Below are 18817 nucleotides of genomic sequence, written 5' to 3' on the forward strand. Positions count from 1 at the left end.
ATAAGTCTGAGAACAAATATGGTTTGTCACGTTCTCCACCATAAACTTAGCAATTAGGCTGCTTGTGTGCTGAAATCACTGTACCATGCAGTTAAAACATAGTGTGATTAAATTTCTTTGTGTTCCTCAGTTTGTCTGTACTCATGTTATAATAAGTACAACAACGTATCTGTTGTCAGTAAAAGTAATCTGTAATTCAACAGAAAATAATATTTACAGCCCACATTTTTGGAAACACCTCCTATGTGTTCTTGCTAAGCCACGGCCACACCTATCAAAGCAAATGCAGGCATCTCAAGAAGGTCCTAAGCATGCACTGCTTAAGATGGGAAAACAGCTTAGGAGAAACGTTGGGATAATCACAACTCCGCTATGCTGCCTAATGGCCAAGCGCAGGTAATCTAACTGAAAATCATATTTTTTGCTCATTTTTTGGAAGGTTTGAGGATATTAACACTACAGAATCACTGGAATCCAGGATTGCAGAGCCAATAATAGACTGGCTTTTGGAGGAAACAGATTTGAGAGACTCAATAAAATCTGTTGAATCATTTATGCTGAAACAGACTCCAATACAACCTCTTTATCAGGGACTTCAAACAGGAGTAAATTGTGTGCATCCCCAGAGCATGCATTCTCAATCAAAGAGCAATACTTGCCTTCCATTATATCTTTTTCAACAGCTTGGACATTTTCAGATTGACTGCTGGTCTGTTGCTTGCGCATGGCTGTCTTCTTGAATTTATTCACCATGCACTCCTGAAAGCAAGATATGAAGAATCTAGGTTAACATCTAAGTAGAACTCCTTCACCCTGTGTCAGACAATTGAAACTCTGTTACCCAGGTATTCTTACTGTTGATTAGGTGTGCATGCATTTGTTATTAAGTATCTGGGGAAAAAAGTAGCTTTACTGGAAAAAGAGACATTAATAGCGATTAACTCCAATAATTGCTTATTTAGTTGCAAAGCTATCTAGATTGTTACTTTCAAGTATTTTAAACTTACTTTTCTGTTTGATTACATTTATGTGGAAACCCTTTCAAAATGATGTAATTTAATGAAAAAATAAACATGTTCTGAAGACAATGAATAGTACAGCTTATTTTTAAACTCCAACATATGACTTACATGCAGAAACTCCATCACGACTTTGTCAAATTTGGTTTGTTTCTGGATATGGTCCAATGTTTCCTGATGGGCAGCACTTTCCAGGTGAGATTCAATTTCTTTTTCTTCAAATGTTCGAAATTTACAAAATGAACAAGTGAATGCCATTCTAGGAAAAAATATCCAATATAATATTACTATTTAAGAAGTCTTCTTAAAAAGTCAGTCAGTGTTTTTCAAAAAATCACCAAGGTGGTCTGAGGGCTTGGAAAGCAATCATCAATAGCAGATTATACTTATCTTCCCCTATTAAGTGTGGGATACTTTGCCATCTTTTTCTGGAATTATTTATGAAATCCAACATAAAAAACCCTACATTTATGAAATTAACTGCAGGAAGTGAACAGATCAAACCAAGGCTAGAGGTTTGATTTTTCAGGCATATAGAGCACATTCCTACTCAAAATTCTGCCAGTGAAACATACTGGTTAATTTAAGTACTGCTATTGCTATTTAGCAGTACTGTCATGAAATGTCATATTGCCAGGGAAAGCTACAGCCAGTAGGAGGCAAATACTAGTAGTGAAAAAATATGAAAATAAATAACCCTACATCAGGGGGCATTCAATCTTTTGGCCCTAAGTCAGATCCATCCTCACCCTCTGGGATCAAGATGCCATGCCACCCCCGACCACTGGCCACACATCACCCAGCCTATAGGACTCCCCATAGATCTGAAAATTTGACAGCAGGAGACCAGTGCTTCTCACACACCCATAAGAAGCATGAAATAAAATCAAGTCCTAAGCTGAAAAAACTCAGCAACAATAGTATAGGAATGCAGTTTAGCATGTATATGCAACTAACTCAATTACAAAAATGTGGTGTGGTACTGGAACAATACTGAACTGTAGTTGAGTAGTACTGGAATACTGGTACCACTCTTGACTAATTTTCTGATGGTCTCACGGAAGTATGGGTGCATGCTCATATACTTTCACAAATGTTAGTGAAATTTCCTGATATAGGATAAAGCAAGCAGTCACGAAATCTTAAAAAACGTACGAGCAAAAACTGTTTAAAAAAAAACCAAAACGCTATTGTAGTCTGTATCTTTTGATGCTCTCCTTGCAGAATACTAGGGGCAGCAAAACACTACAAATGAAAGAGCAGTACATATTACATAATAAAAACAATATTAACAGTACAAACCTGTATCCATCCCCATACTTTTCACTGTTTTTCTCCCTTCTTCGCCTTTGTTTCTCTCTTCTTGCCTCAATTCGTCGCTTTTCTTCCTCTTCACTTCTGACATCTGGCTTGGAATCTTCACACACAGTAAAAGGAGTTAGAGTATTTTACATTTCCAAAATGTTTTGTCACCTCAATAGTCACCCTTTCCTCTTTATTCTCGATACCACCAATAAGAGTTCCCCTCTGGTATATGAAAGATGTGGTAAGAGAGTATGTAGCTTTACTACAGTAAAGAGCAAGGAACTTTGTTGACAGGTAACACCCTTTCCAAGTACATTTTTTAAAAATTAAAAAAGACACCTTGAAAATTATCAAGAGATAGTTGGGATGCCCAACAGGAACTGCTACATCGTGATAAGATTAATAACTGGAGCCAAGTTTCCATTCCCTAGGCTTGTGCAAGGATGAATGTTTTACATTTTGGGCAAGTCCCAAAAACTCAAGTTCAAAATACTACAAAATATCAGCAGTCATCAAGCAAAATTACTGAACTCACAATATCTGAGCAGGCAGAGATGCATCCATAACACAGACGGTCTCCCTACAGAGGACTGTTATACCAGGAATATATTTTAAAGATAAAGAGACATGAAATTCTATTTTTCCAGCGTCACCACAGAAGGTTTTAAAAAGTGTTAAAAAGTAAACTGCTGTTGTGTATCGGCTATACTTAATGTTGGCTTTTAAGGGAGCCTCAAATCTGAAATTACCTGCGATGATGGAGGTTTAAAACTAACTTTGTCTCTAAGCAAAACCCCCCCAAAAATCACAGCCATCTTCTACAGTTTATATTTCATGCAGCAGCAACACGTGTATTAACACCTGGTAAGCTATCTTCACAAAAAAAAGTGCTAGGAAATCAAACAAAAAATTAGCTGCAAAAAGTTAAAGTAAATCATCTTCTGTCCACATGCAATTCTAACTACCCATGATCATAAACACATCAGTGCACCCAAATGACTACATTTGTCTGGAGTTTTTCTAGCTCCTTCCTAAACTTTTCACCTTGTCAACTGCAAGTTCTTTAACAGTGTTACTATATGTGTTATCCCAATAGGAAAAAATGAAGAATTGCAAAATATAATAAATGTCTTTCTTAATTCAAAATAAGAAAAATAATTAGTGCCAGTATTGATTTATTTTTCATTTAAATTACTTACTAGGTAGATTTTTCGTGTTCATCTTCATAATAGGTTTTGTCAGTTTGGGTTTCTTGATAAATGTCCCACCAGGTTTGTTATATGGCTGTGGAATCATTTTCCTCTTTATTCCTCTTGCAGCAAATGCTACAGAACTGGGTTTATTATGATAGTCAACAACAATTCCGGGTCTATGCATGCCTCCAAAGTCTCCCATAGGCTGGAAACGTGTGAAATCAAGAAAAGGTATTGGTATACAAAATCAACAGAAACAAAACAATATTACTAAATGCCAATGCCTAAAACAATTTGTAAATGAGTAAAATGTGCATTCTGGAGTAAAAGGCAGATAAACTAAAGCTTCTAGTTTACACATGTGTTAACGAAGTTACTTTGGTAATACTTGGTGGTGTGTGTGGAGGGGGTGGCCAAGTACATATGAAGTGGGTTTCTGCTTATTCACAATCCTTAGTCCAGATGAGAATCATGTTTATCAGAGTTTAAATCTCAATACAACATCCTGGTTCCTTCTCTTCAGATTCTCTACTTGCTAGTTCTGTTTTTCTAGGGGGAAAAAAGCCAGCTGAGTTTTTCTACACCTCAAACAAAAGCTTGTAAAGAATCCTTCTTTGCTGGCTTGAGACAGGAAAGATACAGATGAGTCTGAAGATTTTCCTGTGTAGTGAAAGTAAACTGAAAATCTAGGTAGGATCCTGATTAGTAAGACATGTTTTTACAGCACAGCTAGAGGAAGTTTTCTATGCAGAACACAGACTTGTGACCAATCTCCTTTGTTTACTTTATCCTGACAAAAGCATCTGTGGCACTGAACTAAAAGAATTTAGGATTTTTTTTTTAATGTCCATACTTGGAGCAGAATAATTAAAAAAATAAAGAGCAAAAAGTGGCAGAAATTAGATTCAAGTACTGTATTGGAACGCAATTTCCTTCCCATCTCTAAAATACCGTATAATAGTACACATGTCTATAGACATGCATTTATGGATATAACCTCCCTGGAGCCAACAGGTACTGAAGTAATCTGAAGAGAAAGAACCAAAGGAGCTATGAAAAGCATAAAATTGATTTCCTATTTGTTCATCTACTTCATTAACAGAGAGGGAAGGAGAGAAAACCCATCTGACTGTGTGTACACACCAGATAAGCAGAAATACTTGTGTTAACATGAAAACAAAACCAATTTTTCTAATCAAGATAAAAATACTGTGTGGATGTGGGTGTGAACACATACTCATTTCTAACCATACAAGGCTGGAATACAGTACAACTATTGGGTAGACAAGCTTATTTTTTAAAAAGCCCTGAAGATTCATGCATAAAACCAAGTAAAATTTAGCTTATTTATCAATGTAGTGTTATTAAACTACCTAAGATGTATTCATATTACACAAACATAAATATGATATGAAATATGCACTTGAATAAATAGTGTTTCCAAGTGCTTAACAGGTTTTAACAAGCAGTATTTCCATCATCTATTAAAGGTGCAATGCATTTTAAAATGGTAAGTTTAGTTTTATATAGCCCTTTATTTATGAAACAGAAACTGAAAGCATTATTTTTTTAAGGAAAAATCAATCAACTAAAAGTACCCCATTAAAATTCTGAACAGAACTTTCATCTCTAAAAAAGTTCTAAAAGGAAGCTATTTGAGCTTAAAAACCTAACACTTTCAGTTCATCAACCAAGGGATAAGAAGATTAGAAGATCTGCTAATTACAGCTACGTTAGCTCATAGCTATGTGCAGATTTTTTGAGCTAAGTTTGGCTATACAATTAAAATTATTTAAAGCTGCAAAATAAAATTTTACAAATGAACAAACAAAAAAAAAATAAGGAAAACCACACACACAATTAAGAAGACCTAATAAAAATTATCCTTATCTACACTTTAAAGAAAACAAGCTACATAATGTTATAATACAGAATTACTTCCTAGAGAAACATCGTATGCTTATGAATTTTAAAAAGTGATAAGTCACATCTAAGGCACAAAAATATTCAACAGCTGAACTATTTTATTAAAAATCAAAAAATGGGATTATAAAACTTAGTTAAAGGGACATCCTCAACTTAAAATCACTCCTCTGGATTCTTCTCTTATGTGTAACACCTAACACTAAACAAACTGAAAAACATAAAAATCTTTTTCCTAACTTTTCAGCTTTAGTACTTTCTGTATTGTCAGTTTCACCGTTTCCTGTTTAAAAGGTTCATATATGTGTTTATATATGTATATACACACTTACGCATGAACACCATTAAAGCAGGCAAATGTGCAAGTAAAACACTGACATAGGTGATAAGAGTAGGTATAGTATCCAAAACTAATTTTAAGCTGATTTAATGCTGATTATGTCCCTTTAACCATGCTTTGAATTTTAAGGAAAGCCACTGTAGAGCTGCTTGCCACCTACCTTTGGTATTTCCTTCCCCCCAGATACAAGATGGAGTAAAAGCTAAGTTAAAAAGGAGACTTCATGTTTGGTAACATGTGTATTTAATAAAGATTTAGCTAAAATGTCACCTATCCACAGTAGTGGAAAGAACTGCTCTATGGCATTCATAGCCTCAGTTTTATTTTTATTTATACATTGCACCTTTAACCTACTGAAAAGGTCAAAAGGGTTCCAATTAACCTTTTATAATTATTTAAGAATTTTCCCACCTGCAAAGATGCTAGCGTTCACAAGGAAAAATGCAATTCCTTTTAACCCCTTTTAGACCAAACCTATTACTTTTATCTTCACCTTTCAAACAAAAGGAGAGATTTTGTAACACAACCCCATCAGCTAATCTTGTATTGCTCTTTACTTTCAAGAACAGAGGGACTGGGTACTACTTACAGTCAACTTCAAAGGGATTAACAGGATTATCAACTGTGTTAGTATGTTTGGTCAAAAGTACACTGTGACAAACAGAGTACTCATTTTGAAGCTGTGGTCTTGAAAGGGTTTAAAAGAGTGACTAGTGAAAAGAATCTGAAAAGATTCTGTACTTACTCCTCGGCCTCGGCCTCTGCCTGTTGATGGTCCTCCAAAAGCATCATAGTTTCTGCTTCCAAATCCACTTTCAGGATAAGCAGGCGTTCCTCTCCCCCGAGAGCCTACAGGTGCAGGCTTCATATGGGGTGAAGAAAAACTGCTGTAGGAAGAGTAACTCTCTCTTCCTCTGTCCTCCATAAACCCAGGCCTCAATTTTGAACGTGAGTAAGGTGCTTCCCAGCTAGACCCGCCCTGGTTTCTACCTCCGAAAGAGTCAAGGCTATTCCGGTAGGAGCTGTCAAATCGACCACCATAACTACCTCCGAAGCGGCTTTGTTCGGGTTCATTATAACCATAGCCAGATCTGTATAGATCTCGCCCACCCAGAGAAGACCCGGAGTCGTAAGACTCATAAGGTCCAAACCTGGAAGAGTTGCACAGTGAGGAAAAAAAAAAAAGTAAGCTTACCAGTGTTATACATTTCAAAAGACAAGTTATCAGTTGACATTTATCAACTAAAATTAATTTATACTATATTGGTTTGTACAGTTGTGTTATTGTTTATCTTGATTAGGGCTGGGCAATTCAACTTGTGACCAGATAGAAAGCTATCTGTGTCACTTTCTGTAAAAAAGAATTCTAAAGTTCAATAGGCCTGAACTTTGTTAAATTAAATTTCTCAGCATCATAAATGTTATTTGAGCCCAGCCCTAGTCTCAGGAAAATAATCACCTGCAGATGTTTACAGGCTAGTCAGACTATTCCTTCATCAAGGTCATACCTAACATTTTAACAGTTGAAAAGCATTTAAAAGGTAGTTTAGTTTTTCAACGGGAAAACAGGACAAAATATATTTAGTCTTTATGATGAAGAGGTGATTCTTATGCACCCCATGATTAACATGCACCCATCCTTTGCTTGCAGACATTAAGTCTGGCAACTTCAGGATTTGAAAAAGCTGTACAAAGTACACACTGCAGCACATGGACATAGTCAAAGGGAATCTCAAGGTAGAGTGATAAGTAACAACTTTAGTTATTTACTAGGGGCCTGTTTTGCTTCGGGAGTTTTTGAAAGGAAGAAGAGGGCAGGGAAAAGGACTCACTGACATCCATAACTATACTAGGAAGGGAAGCTCATTAGTCTCCCCCACAAGATTAAAACAGGACAGTTCAGCAGAAATTGGGAAAGTCAGCCCTTTTACTAATGGAATACAAACTAATAAAACAGACTCAAATTACTACCCTTGTCTAAGATAACAAGAATTCCTTCATTGTAAAGGAAGTTAGCCTCAGAAGACCCCAAACTACACAGAAAATGAAACTATATACAGAAACAATTCATGCACAATAGTAATGAGGCAAGACACATTTTAATGTTCAAGGAACTGGTCAACCTTAATCATATACAGATTATTAAATGGCAGGTACATCTCATTCCTGGACCTCTTTGCAAATTTTAATTGTGCAAAATATTTATCAACCTTCTGTTTAAAAAGAACTTCAACATTTTCTCTAGCCTCTTCTGCCCTTGCCCAGTGGCACCGCAATGGCTACGTACAGTTATTGTACAGTAGTCCTGCTATGGCCAGACAAGGATGAAAGTACGCAAAAGAGGACAAAACTAGAAGAAAATTTAAACTGCTGGATGTTATTTTCTCCCATAAAGAAACACTCCTCTGAGAAGAAAGCTAATTTGTTTAATGTACTAAAACCTGAACTTATTTGCAAAACCACCATCCCAGAAATGTTATTTTTGGACCAATTTTACTGAATATCCCAGAACATACACATAATTTGGGTGCAATTAGTACCTGCCAATAAAATAATCTGGACATGACTGTAAATAACAATATCAGTGAACATTCTTGCAATTTATAATTAGAATTAAAGAAAACGTACCCTAAATGTTCCTTGAAAATGGAATGTTGATAGATTCAGTCTTAAGCACTGAACCAATTAAAGCCATTTTAGTTAGGGACTGCAATGTCAGAAATATTAAATTATGCCAGTGTAAATTTACTGATCAGTTACACACTAGTGAAAGTTACTAGACATAAAGAAATCTTCATAGTTAAATTCAAAGAAGCAGGTTATCATACAACTGCCAGAATTATCCACAAAAAGTAGTAATTGTTTGGATAATTGAGCTGTTACAACATAACATTTTCCAGTTTTTCTTACACAAAACTTACAGAAAGAAAGCCCATATAATCACACAACATGCCTAAGGAACACTTAAGTTGAAAAAAAATAATATTGATTTATTAAATTGTTGAGACAACTGAATCATTATTTTACCTGTTGCCGCCACCACCTCCTCCTCCACTGCCGCCACCTCCTCCATGACTATCCATCCCATATGATTGGTTTAAGTAAGAGTCCATGGGTCTTGGGCCACCATAGGCTCCATGTCCATAATCACGGTCCATGTCTAAAAAGAACCAAAAAATTGGTGGTGATGATTAAAACAACACCCCAGTCTTTCAATATTAGTTTTGCTGACAAAAGCATAAAAATATCCTGTGGCTGGTAGTTGAAGTTTGAGAAATTTAATCTTATAGTAAATTGCAATTCTTACAGCACTGAGAATGGTTAAATGTTGGAATGGCTTAGTATGGGAAATGGTGAACTTAGAATTGTTTGGTGTCTTCACCAAAGACCTACAAAACCCAGAGTGCTTGTACTAAAAACATTTTCTCTCTCATCTTTAAACCAGCTTTTTATCTCTTGCTTTGTTTCTTCTAGTTGTTCTCGTAACTGTCTTCTTTCTGCTGCTTCCTTCAGCAGCTTCTGCATCACTTTGTAGCTCTCTTAGCTCTTTCATTATTTTCCCCTGAGCTTCAGCCATCCTTCCTGAAGAATTCTCCCATCTTCTTCTTCACAATCATCCACCATTCTCTGGTGCTCTTAAAATATTTCTTCAGTGTTCTCCACCCCCTCATATTGTCTCATGAATGCTTGACACATCTCCTCATCTTGTAATGCACATTTAACTTCCACCCTCCCCTTCACCTTATGGGGCTAACCAAGACTCAGCAGTCAGTCATCACCAAATGCTTCACATGTGGTTTCTTTCTTCCTTATCTCTACTTATTCTGATACAAAGTCAATTCTGGGTTGTTTCTTACCCCTGGGGCCAGTTCTAGTGAAAACTTTCTCTCCTGCCAACAGATCTCTTAGTGACTCTTCTTTAATTACACTGGTTAACTATTTGGGTGAACCGTTTAAAGTTCCATCTCCTCCTCCCCCTGTTCTGTCACCTGCTTTATTATGCAATTCAAGTCCCCCACTATTATCAGCAGTCTCCGTCCAACCGTATAAACTGCTAGCTTTCTAAGCAGAGCCTTCTTCCCCTCCCATACTGGTGCTACATATACATTGAAAACTTCTCATTCCGCTCCCCAGACTGATACAGTCATTCATTGCAGTCTGCCACTGATATTGTCTTCTATAAAACCAGGATTATAAAACAGTTATAATCCCTCTCCTCCAGTATACCACTTTACTTGATTTAACATTGATTCAGTCTGTCCCAATCTTTTCCTTGATATGACACTCCTGACATTAATTGAAGCTATAATCAATGCAATTCTGCTTCGGTAACACGGAATGTGCCTGTCGCTTTAAGGATCATCTGTGCCAGTGCTTGTTGTGGTCAACTCCTGCCCCCCTCCTCCCCATGTTGCTCCTGCAAGCTGCCTGGTTGCTTTTGCAGCTAGGAAGGCCTCCATTTTCCCTCCTCTTCCTATCCCCTCCTGCTCTCTACTCTGGGCTGGAGCCCAGGGAAGTTAATGACAGGAAGCTGCTCTCTGGCTCTGACTCCAACTTGCCTCCCTCTTTATCAGGTTTTTTTCCCCTGACTTCCTTCCTTTTGTTCTTTTCCTTTTACTTGCTCCATCTCCACTTCTGTTGTCTGCCAGGTTTCTTCCTTCTTCCCCTCCTTCACCTCCATGTCTTTTGATCCTCTTTGCTGTTCCCTCCTCCCCTTTCATTTTGTCTTGTTCTCTCTCATGCAGCCTTTCTTACAGATTCTGCTTCCCTCCATCTCCATTTCTCCTCCCTAAGGAGTCTCATCTATTATTTCTATTTCAGTCTCTCCCCCCTCTTCCTCACTGCCTCTTTCCAATTCTGGCAGTTCTTCCCGGGGGGGGCGGCAGGGTGGTCTGACCTTGATTGCAAAAGCTGTTGGGCACCTATGGTACAAGTATCCCTCTCAAGCAGTACATTTTATGAACTCCTGGCACTCTGCTGCTCTGTGCCCCATTCCTTCACATGTGTAACACACTGTGCAGCCAGGTGCTCCTCCTTCCTGTATCTACTACACTGCTTCAGCTGCCTGTGGCAGCTTGTAAACCCCTAATCTGGCCCTACCTGGACCACAGATAGGAGATGCTGCACTCCACCTGAGCTCCACTCGTTTGTTTTTTAACACTGCTTAAGCAATCCAAGATCCCATCCAAATACCATGTTTGTCCCTCATTACCCACAGAACTCTTTGCACACTATTTTCCAATTACTTATTTCTTCTGCCTCTATCTGTATACATTCAGACAATAATCACTCTCCCTTGACTGCTCTGCTGCTACAGTGTTTAAATGTTTTAATTCCTCCCTCCCCCATTCCTCTGCATCTCTCTCCCAAATCTGTCATACACATCTTTGTTCCAGTAAGTCAGTTGCTACATCTTTTGGCTAGAAAAAGCAATCAAGTTGTTGAGGTATTCTGTCTGCATGCCCAATATCTCAAACAGTACTTTCTCCACAAAATCACATTTGTTCATCATCAATCCCTTCTACTCCCCACTGCCAATTAATGGTGTCCTTATCCATAGTCTCTACTCTGAACCAGCATCCTGCAGCATAGCATCTCTTCCACATCTTCTTGCTGTGCCACACTCCCAGTGGGCCAACCTTCTGCCACACTCCCACAGATCCTTCTCCAGCTGTTCCCATCATCCTTCTGGCCATGTCTTCTCTGCCACTGCTTCTGCTGTTGCTCCTGCCTTCACCTTTGCTGTCTTTTCTCTCTGCTTTTCCACCGTTACCCACTCTCTGCGCATCTCCAGGCCTTCATTTCCACTCTTCATTTTTCTTTCCACTTCCTGGTCATCAACCACCGCTGCCATTGTTTTGGGCTTCAGGTTTCCCTCCTCCATTTCTGTCATCCTGATGCTCCATTGATATATCTTCCTCTGTCATTAAGCTATTAATCAGGCTCTCTGCTGATCACCTGATCTTAGTCAAAAGGCTGAGATGCTGATGGGAACCTACCGCAAGGGTAGGTTACTGCAGCCTATCTGAATAATAGATATACTAGAGCCCATTAAGTGCAATCCTCCTCATCACTGATTCTTTTTCAAGTCACGGTGATCCATGCCATTGTATACAGTTCACCCAGAATCCCTCTGTTGCCCCCTATCTCAGCCTGGTGTATATGATTAGTGTGACCTTGCCCTCCATGCAATGAAGCCAGACCAGGTTGCCCTGCACCTTAGGAATGCCTCCCAGGAATGCATAACATACTTCCAGTCATGAGTGGGGGCTAATTCACACATGGATCCTTTCGGAGGGAAAAGGAAGGAGCAGTGTTAAGCTATGGGGTCACTATGGAGCACAAGGCCACTCTAATTATATATGCCAGGCTGAGAGAGGGGGTGACAAAAGGATTCTGGGTGAACTTAATACAATTCCGGGGCTCACCTTAACTTGAAATGCTGTTGACTCTAATAGGGCCCAGCCCAGCATAGTATGTGGTAAATCATAGTTTATATTAGATATAAGTAGATGCCAAAGTACTGCTCAAAAGCGTATTTATGAAACACTTGTGCTAAAACTTGCAGCACTCATCAAAAAGGTAATATGCATCAACTCTAGATGAACTAAGTCCGTGGGTCCATATGCAAATTGTTATAGCCATGTTTAATTTCAGGGTTAGTGTTTTCAAGTGCGCTCCTCACTTCCACATTGCTCAGGGAGAGCAGGGTCTGATAGTAAGGGGAGGGGGAAGCAGCTGTCAGTGGGAAAAGTTGGGAGAAGCAGAGCAAAGGGATACCCCCAGATTTATCTTCCCTGCTATATCAGTGGCAGGGGGACAAATTCAAGGCAAACCTCCAATAATTAGATTCTATACCTGGAAAGTTACAACAAATTTGTAAGTTTTCCATATATAGAATCTAATTATTGGGGAGTTATCTTATAATCAGGGCCATCTTCTATTTAAGTAAATACAGCAATACTATTCCCTTTCCGGATTACAACGAATTTAATTAAATTTCACTTTCTAATTATGAATTTAATATATTTTCATTCTAGCTTTACAGAATCACAGAACTGGAACAAACTTCAAGAATCATCTTTCCCAACACCCTGCAAAGATATGGGATTTGCTGGTCTTAAACCATCCTAAACAGATGCCTGCCTACCCTCACTCTGTTGAAATGAGAGTCTTCAAATTCCCTAAGCAGCTTGTTCCATTGTCCTACTTGATTCTGCAGTTCAGAATTTTTCCACGAGGTATCTACAATTCCATCTTCTCTCATATACTTCCTTCTCCCCTCTACACAGAGGAGGCAGAGCCACACAACTGCTTTACTGTTGACACTTACCAGGTCCTCATCCTGGGTGCACAAGTGAGCTGTATACAAAGTGTTTAGCAGTCTGTGGGGCACTGCCACACTCACATACTGGATTGTCTTTTAAGCCAGCATTTCTTAACCTGTGGGTCTCAAGAATATACAAAATGGTTGTGGACCAACTTTAAAAATGGCCTCCCCTTTAAAGGAGAAAAACATGGCTTTTCCCTTGCAGGCTGTCATAGTTCCAGCCTGCAAGGGGCTGCTTGGGCCTCTGCCCATGTTCCATACACACCTCCCCTGCCCCACACACTGTGGGGGTGGGGCTTGGGAGCAGCAAGTCAGGACTGAGGAGCACTGGGTCAGGACTGGTCATCCATGTTTACAAATGGATCTTAGTACAAAAAAGGTTGAGAACCACTGCTTTTTAAGCCAATCTTATAAAGTGTGGTATCAAAGTGCCCAGTTCTAGAGCAAATCCTGTTTTGTTTCATTCTTAAGTTGCAGGGGAGCTCGTGCCCACGTGGATAGCGTTGGGTTACTTATGAAGCGCTTGAGAAGAGAATCATCCCACTTTTTGGGGTGTTGTTCCAAGTGTCCATACAGCACTGCTCCCACCTTCACACTGTTGCAATTGTACAGGTCTAAATGGATTTCTTGACTTTCTAGTCGCTTATGTACTGGTTTCTCCAAGACATCATGAAGGTTTTGTTGGGCACACTGAGCAAGACCACGAGCTGCCTTCTGCCTTCTTAGTTGGGAAGGTAGTACCCCAGATAATATTGGCAGCATGCTGACAGGAGTATGTTACACACCCTATTAACATTCTCATTGCTGAGTTGGGGCAACATCAACTTTGTTGGTACAGCTACTGCACCCCCATGCTTAACAACAATATTCAGCAGGGACTACAGTAGTGCAAGTGTTGATGACCTTAGAGGGGTACCTTGAATCAAGTCTAGGCAGGAAAATCTAGTGAAATTACAGCAACCACAAGCCATCCATTCAGGTGTTTTGCACTGGAATTTTTAACAAATTCTAAAGTTGCCAAAAGTTCAAACCATAGGTAACTAGGAAAAGATGAAACAGTTGATATGCTCACTTAGAATTTGGGCCCTCTACAGCCACCTGCTGGCCCTTTCCTATAACACATACACACCATTTTCTTGGCAGGTAAAATTCAGCTGATCTAAACGCAATAAAGCCTCATTGATCCCCAACTGCCTACACAGTGCAAAATGTTATGGTCAAACACTAGATGTAGTATGCAACATCAAGAAATAGATAAATTCTTGCAATTTTTATGGCATTTATTTTAATTAATAAAAGAAAGTTTTAGAAGCAGATGAAGTAAGTTTTTAATTATGTAATAATTATCTGGCTAGTATCTCATATTCAGAAAAAAAAGACCAATTTGGAATCAATTTTTAATACTGCTTATAAAGCATTTTCACTAATAGATCTCAAAAACGAAGGTGTTAATATTGTCCTCATTTGTTAATGATCCTACCATATTCCAATAAGATATTAATACTACACCACTCACTGAAGTCTGAGGCAAACTATGCCTTCTCTAGTAAGAATCTAAAAGTGGCTAAACATTTTAGACCAGGGGGTAGGCAAAATACAGCTGATGGGCTGGATTCAGCCTACCAACACACTGTCTGGCTCACAGCGGGTCCCTTGGCCCTGCCCAGCCGGCAGCCAGGGCCATAACACGTGCAGCTAGTCTTGCCACCTCCAGGGCACACAGAGGGGCTGGGGCGAGGCCCAGACTCCATTACCCAGCAGTGGCTGCTTCCAGCTGCTGCTGCTGGACCCAGCCCTGATGCCTAGGTACCCTGGCCCATCTGCTCCACACCCACTGCGGCTGCCAGGAGCTGTGTGGGCGGGGCGTGGAACCAGGCAGATGGGATGGGGCCGCAGGCAAACAGAAAGCCACGTCTGGAGATGGGATAGGCAAGCAGGACCAGGAGTCAGGATCAAGGCTCAGTGACAGTGAAGGACTGGGGCAGAAGCACAACCTGCTGCCCACATATCCTTGCAATGGGTGCCAATTCCACAGGCAGGGCCATGCAGAGAGCAGATCTGCCCTGGCCTTGTGCTGTCACCACCCTGTGATCCAGATCCTGAGCTCCACCGATTAGTCCTGATCCCAGACACAGCACCCTGCCCCCCTGCAGCCCCATCCTGTCCACCCTGCCACGTGCCCTGCCTGCACAGGTCTGGGCCAATCTTCATGAGACCCTGGTGTCTTGGGGCAGTGACAACACAGGGTCAGGGCCCAGGGCAGACGTGCAATTCACTCCCTGTGTGCTCCTGGCCATGAAAGCAGTGCCTGTTGTAGGGGCATACAGAGAGTGGATCATGGCTCTGCCCCAGGCCTGTACTGTGACCACCCAATCCCAGCTTTGGTCCTGGCCGTACCCGCCTGTCACCCTCCCAGATGCTGCTCTACATCTGTCCATGGCTTCATCCCAGCCAGCTGGCCACCTGCAGAGGCCACCTAGGTAGTTTTTGCAAGCTGTTGGAAGGGTGGAGGGGCGCTGACCCAGCCCGCAACATCTTACATGGCTCTCCAGCCAAATAACTGCCCACCCCTGTTTTAAACGGACAGACATGAAGATCAAATATTTTAAAATAGCTAATTTTCATTCACTTGGAAGATAATCATGTTTTGAATTTATTGGCAAAAGGTTATGGTATCAGAGCACTTAAGGGATGCTGCTTCAGCTCCAGATCCATGTTTTTCAGTCTATTCTAGTTTCATGCTGAAGGCTCCTCTCCAGGCCACCTAGGTATAAATGGTCATTTGACTGGGGAATTAAAAGGTAGCATGATGCTGAGCAAATCATTTCCTTAAATGTTACAAAAACTGTCATCTCTTAACCACACTAGTCTGATGGGCCACAGGCTTGGGAAGGACTTTTGACATTTTTCTTTTTTTGGAGAGAGAGCCACAGACTAAGTGAGCAGAGCACTGGAACTATCAGGCTGGACCAGAGCCTTATTTATATATTCCAGCATGCTGTTCAGAGACATCCTATAGTGCACAGGTTAAACTCAGCCTAGGTCCTAGGCTGGATCTAGCCTATAGGGGCTCCACCCAGGCCAGATCCAAAGAGACAGCAGCAGCTGCGACGGGGTCCAGTGGTGTCAGCAAGGGTCCAGCGCCAGTGGCAAGGCAAGCAAGAGCTGTTCTGGCACTGCCCTCGTGCCACTGAGAGCCACCCACATCCAGTGAGGCCCAGTGGCACTCAATGCTATGGTAGGTCATACCCTATCAGTCCTGACCCCACAACTTTGGGGAGCCCATTGGATTATTGGCCGGCCTGACAGAACAGTTCTGCAGGGCACACACTTGACTCCCCAGGTGTAGCTGACAATCCTAAAACCGCCTGTCTCCATGCCTCCCAGTCTTTCAGAGGATGATTTGATGTCCTGAAGCATAACGGTGTGCTGCCATGTTACCAAATTATGTTCTAAAGTGGGTTTACTCTCACCAGGCAGCCATGCCTCATCCTCTCAATTAACCTTAAGCTCACAAACCCCTGTTCTCAGGGAAGCGAATACAGGAATGTACGTGCATTTCTCTTGCCCCATCCATTGTGGGTTTGCTGCTGTTGTCACATACACCCTCCCCCACAACCCGCCTAGGTTCACTGGAGAGAACACCCTCTACGCTAAACAGCCCCAACTGTAAGCAATCCCCTTGGGACCCGTGGGAAGGTGAGGCAGCTCTTCCTCCACTTCGGTCCCCAGCACTTCCCCTCACTCGCACTTCCCCTCACTCCCCGGGCTGCTCTTCCTCCTGGCCCTGCGGCGGCTCCCAATCAGCCCGCCCCGCCTCCCTTCGCCCCTGGGACCCAACGCGGCTGCGCATCGCGGCCCGCAACCGGGGAAGGGCAGCGCGGACTCCTAGGCCCAAGCGCTCCGCCACAGGCGGGCAGGGCCGGGCCTGACGCTGTCCCCCGGGCCCGCGGAGGCAGCAGGGGTCAGCCACGCCGCACAGCGGGAGCCCGGGAGCGGGTCTTGCTGTTGGCGAGGCCCGACCCGGCCCGGCCCCACACACCGAACAAAGCCGCGACCCCCACGCTGGGCCGCGGCCGCCTGCGGGGCCGGAGGCGGCGAGCGAGCGGCCCCTGGCGCCCCGCGCTCACCATCCCCGTAGTCCATGGCGGCAGCCCGACGGTGGCGGCTCCCTCCAGGCTCTGGCGACGGCTCGGCTCAATGGCGCCTTCCACCACAACGAGGCTGGGAAGGGCGGGAGAGCGACCGCCCAGAAACGGCGGGCGGTGATTGGCCACGGGGGGTGGCGTCACGTGTCCACACGCGTCATGACGGCCATAGAGAAGCGGTCGGTCTGACCAGGGATACGGAAGGCGAGAGAGTGGCCGTTGGCGTCGCCCTCTGAGACATCTGCATCATTCTTTCTCTCGGGTTTTGGCCGTGGCTGAGCGCCCGGCGGCCATTTTGCGTTCTGGCAACGACCATGTTAGGTTCTGGCAAAGAAAAAAAAGCTTTAATATTAGGGCTCGGTTATAGCATCTAGAGCAGGAACAGAGCAAAACCTCCCCTTGCTGCCCCAGAAATCATACTCCTCTAGTTGGGTGCTGGAGACAAGGAAGAGGTGACCCGTTGTGTGAGGGGGAGACCAAGCTGTGAGGCCTTAGCAATAAAGTGCAGACAGGCGGGGGCCCTGCAGGCCCGGCCCGGCCTCTCCTCTCCTTACTGCCTCGAGGGCCCAGGCTGGTCCTGCAGTGACCAGACAGGGCCTCTTCCCTCCTTCCCACGGGTGAGGAAACCTCGCCCCTGCTCTCCTCCCCTCACCCCACAGCCCTGACTCAACCTCACATTTAACACTTCTTTATAATTTAAGTGCAGAACATTTCATCCCAAAAGAAAGGGAATCATAAGGACCACTCCCATAGGAAACCCAGTTACTTGTAAGGAGCTTGGTTAAACTTCTTGAAAACAGGCAGCTACTGCCCTTCATTAAGCCAATTGTGCAAAGACACTAAATTCCTTTTTGTAGCCTAGAGCTGATCAGCAGCAATCTGCACTCCAAACAAAAGCACACATCACTGCCCCAAAAGGTGCACTGCAAATGCATATGTGCAGAGAGGTTGCTCTGGTTGTTGTCTTGCAAAGGACTCTGCATTTGTGAAAAAGCAGCAGAAATATCAGGGAAGGGGGGAGATGTCAGCAAGGAAGCATCTGATGCAACAGTTGAGGCCCTGGGAACAGTGACAGAGAAAGGTAGCTCTGCATGAAGATGCTATTTCTTTTGCATTTAACTGCTCCTGTGGTCTGCGATGCAAGATCTTATGCATTTTATTTATAGATAGGTCAGATTGCATCAAACATGTCTGACTACTGTCCCCTGTCAGCAGAAACAAAATGCTAAGCCCCCAACTCACTAATCACTATCAAAAATAATTTCAGGAGAAGCAGATGAGATCCAACCAAGACAGGGACCCTTTTTTTACAGTAAACTAAAAACTAACAGTCCGCCACTTCTTATATAGCCTGGGTCAGGGAACTACAGCCTCACCTCAGTCCCTGGAAAAATAATGGAGCAGATCCTCAAGGAATCCATTTCTAAGTGGAGGCGAAGAAGGTGATTCAGGACAGTTGGCATGGATTCACCAAGGGCAAGTCATGCCTGACCAACCTGATTGCCTTCAGTGACAAAATAACTTGGGCCCAGCTCTGGTGCGAGATGTGTGGGTGTAAG

General features: G+C 42.4%; 1 protein-coding gene across 1 annotated transcript in view; it reads right to left on the reverse strand.

Annotated features, from left to right (window-relative positions):
- ZNF326 (zinc finger protein 326) overlaps positions 1-17351 on the reverse strand; it is a 26790-nt gene extending 9439 nt beyond the window's left edge. The window contains exons 1-7 of the mRNA XM_019531134.1: positions 17241-17351; positions 8808-8940; positions 6526-6931; positions 3524-3722; positions 2322-2436; positions 1131-1278; positions 660-759 (exon numbers count right to left, since the gene is read on the reverse strand). Of these exons, the coding sequence (XP_019386679.1) occupies positions 660-759; positions 1131-1278; positions 2322-2436; positions 3524-3722; positions 6526-6931; positions 8808-8940; positions 17241-17256 (1117 nt within the window). The 5' untranslated portion in view covers positions 17257-17351. The remainder of the gene's footprint in view (positions 1-659; positions 760-1130; positions 1279-2321; positions 2437-3523; positions 3723-6525; positions 6932-8807; positions 8941-17240) is intronic.
- Positions 17352-18817: the final 1466 nt, after the last annotated feature.

Source organism: Crocodylus porosus, unplaced genomic scaffold (genome assembly GCF_001723895.1).
Source record: "Crocodylus porosus isolate Cpor-Errol unplaced genomic scaffold, CroPor_comp1, whole genome shotgun sequence".
Classification (NCBI taxonomy): Eukaryota; Metazoa; Chordata; order Crocodylia; family Crocodylidae; genus Crocodylus; species Crocodylus porosus.